Source organism: Babylonia areolata, chromosome 12 (genome assembly GCF_041734735.1).
Source record: "Babylonia areolata isolate BAREFJ2019XMU chromosome 12, ASM4173473v1, whole genome shotgun sequence".
Lineage (NCBI taxonomy): Eukaryota > Metazoa > Mollusca > Gastropoda > Neogastropoda > Buccinidae > Babylonia > Babylonia areolata.
This window is the reverse complement of record NC_134887.1, coordinates 31,037,950-31,040,449: the sequence shown is the minus strand read 5'-3', so window position 1 is coordinate 31,040,449 and position 2,500 is coordinate 31,037,950. Positions and strand designations below refer to the sequence as shown.

General features: G+C 47.2%; 1 protein-coding gene across 1 annotated transcript in view; it reads left to right on the top strand.

Moving 5' to 3' along the window:
- The window catches only part of LOC143287897 (uncharacterized), a 211,038-nt gene that overhangs the window by 169,471 nt on the left and 39,067 nt on the right, over window positions 1–2,500 (top strand). The window contains exon 13 of the mRNA XM_076596138.1: window positions 698–784. Within this exon, the coding sequence (XP_076452253.1) occupies window positions 698–784 (87 nt within the window). The remainder of the gene's footprint in view (window positions 1–697; window positions 785–2,500) is intronic.

Here is a 2,500-nt window from a genome sequence, read left to right as displayed (position 1 = left end):
TGCGTGTGTGTGTGTGTGTGTGTGTGTGTGTGTGTGTGTGTGTATGTGTGTGTGTGTGTGTGTGTGTGTGTGTGTGTGTGTGTGTGTGTGTGTTAATAAATGCGTGAGTGTACTTGAATGTGTGTGTGTGTGTGTGTGTGTGTGTGTGTGTGTGTGTGTGTGTGTGTGTGTGTGTGTGTGTGTCCGTGACTGTGTGTGTGTATATGTGAATCTGTGTGTGTGTGCGTATATCTGTATCTGTGACTTCATCTAAACAGTGTGTAAGTGTGTATGCATGTATATGTGTGTGTGTGTGTCTGTCTGTCTGTCTGTCTGTCTGTGCGCGCGCGTATATGTGAATGTATGTGTATTTGTGTCCTTGTTTATGCGTATGTGTGTGTGTGTGTGTGTGCATGCATGTGTGTGGTCGTGAATGCGTGCGCGCATGCATATACATCTCAGTCTGTGACCTCATTCATTGTCATGGTTTGTGTGTGTATGAGCGTGTGTGTATGTGTGTGCACGCGATTTTGTGTCCGCGTGCGTGTATACGTGCCTGTGTGTCTGCGTGCGTGCTTTTGTGCACATTTGCATGTGTGTGTTTGTGTGTGTGTGTGTGTGTGTGTGTGTGTGTGTGTGTGTGTGTGTGTGTGTGTGTGTGTGTGTGCATACGTATGTACGAGTGTGTGTATGTGTGTGTGTGTGGATGTGTGTGCAGTGAGAGTGGCACTGTTCTCAAGCAGATGGGAGCTGGAGATTTCTTTGGTGAAATAGGAATTCTCAACCTTGACGGCGGTATCAACAGGTGGGTACAACGAGGCACCAGTCAGTGCCCCTGTGAGAGCTTATGCCTTCGTGTTAATTCGTATCGTACTTAATGATCATGGAGATGACGACGACGACAACGACAACGACGACGGTGATAATGATGATGACGACAACACACAGTTCAGCCGATGTGAAGTCAGTAGTAGAACTCTCGGAGCTGTTCGCGCTATGAGGACGATGATGATTGTGGTGGTGGTGGTGGTGGTGGTGATGATGGTGATGATGATTGTGGTGGTGGTGGTGGTGGTGGTGGTGATGATGGTGATGATGATGGTGGTGGTGGTGGTGGTGGTGATGATGGTGATGATGATGGTGGTGGTGGTGATAATGATGCTGATGATGATGTTCGTGATCGTGGTGGCGATGATGATTGAGGTGGTGGTGGTGGTGACGATGGTGATGATGATGATTGTGGTGGTAATGATGGTGATGATGGTGATAATGATGTTTGTGGTGGTGGTGGTGACGATGGTGATGATGATGATTGTGGTGGTGGTGGTGATGATGGTGATGATGATGTTTGTGGTGGTGGTGGTGGTGGTGATAATGATGTTTGTGGTGGTGGTGGTGGTGACGATGGTGATAATGATGTTTGTGGTGGTGGTGGTGACGATGGTGATGATGATGATTGTGGTGGTGGTGGTGATGATGGTGATGATATTGTTTGTAGTGGTGGTGGTGATGATGGTGATGATATTGTTTGTGGTGGTGGTGGTGATGATGGTGATGATGATGTTTGTGGTGGTGGTGGTGATGATGGTGATGATGATGTTTGTGGTGGTGGTGGTGATGGTGTTTGTGGTGGTGGTGGTGATGATGGTGATGATGATGATTGTGGTGGTAATGATGGTGATGATGGTGATGATGATGTTTGTGGTGGTGGTGGTGATGATGGTGATGATATTGTTTGTAGTGGTGGTGATGGTGATGATGATGATGATGGTGTTTGTGGCTCTGGTGGTGGTGATTATGATTATGTTGATGATGACAACGACGACTGAAAAGTTCAGGGAGATGATGACGATGACGAAAAGATGACAATGATGAAGATGATGCTGATGCTGATGATTATCTTCTTCTTCTTCTTCTTCTTCTTCTTCTTCTTCTTCTTCTTCTTCTTCTTCTTCTTCTTCTTCTTCTTCTTCTTCTTCTTCGTCCGTGGGCTGCAGCTCTCGCGTTCACTTGAATGTTCACGTGTATGACTGTTTTTACCCCGCCATGTAGGCAGCCATACTCCGTTTTTGGGGGGGTTGCATGCTGGGTATGTTCTTGTTTCCATAACCCACCGAACGCTGACATGGATTACAGGATCTTTAACGTGCGTATTTGATCTTCTGCTTGCGTATACACACGAAGGGGGTTCAGGCACAAGCAGGTCTGCACATATGTTGACCTGGGAGATCAGAAAAATCTCCACCCTTTATCCACCAGGCGCCGTTACTGAGATTCGAACCCGAGACCATCAGATTGAAAGTCCAACGCTTTAACCACTCGGCTATTGCGCCGCCGACGACGACAACGATGATGATGACGACGCCGATGATGATGACGATAATGATGACGACGACAACGACGATGATGATGATGATGTTGACGACGATGGTGATAATGACGACGAAGACGACGACGATGATGATGACGACGAAGACAATAACGACGACGACGGCGATAATGATGATGACGACGATGACGA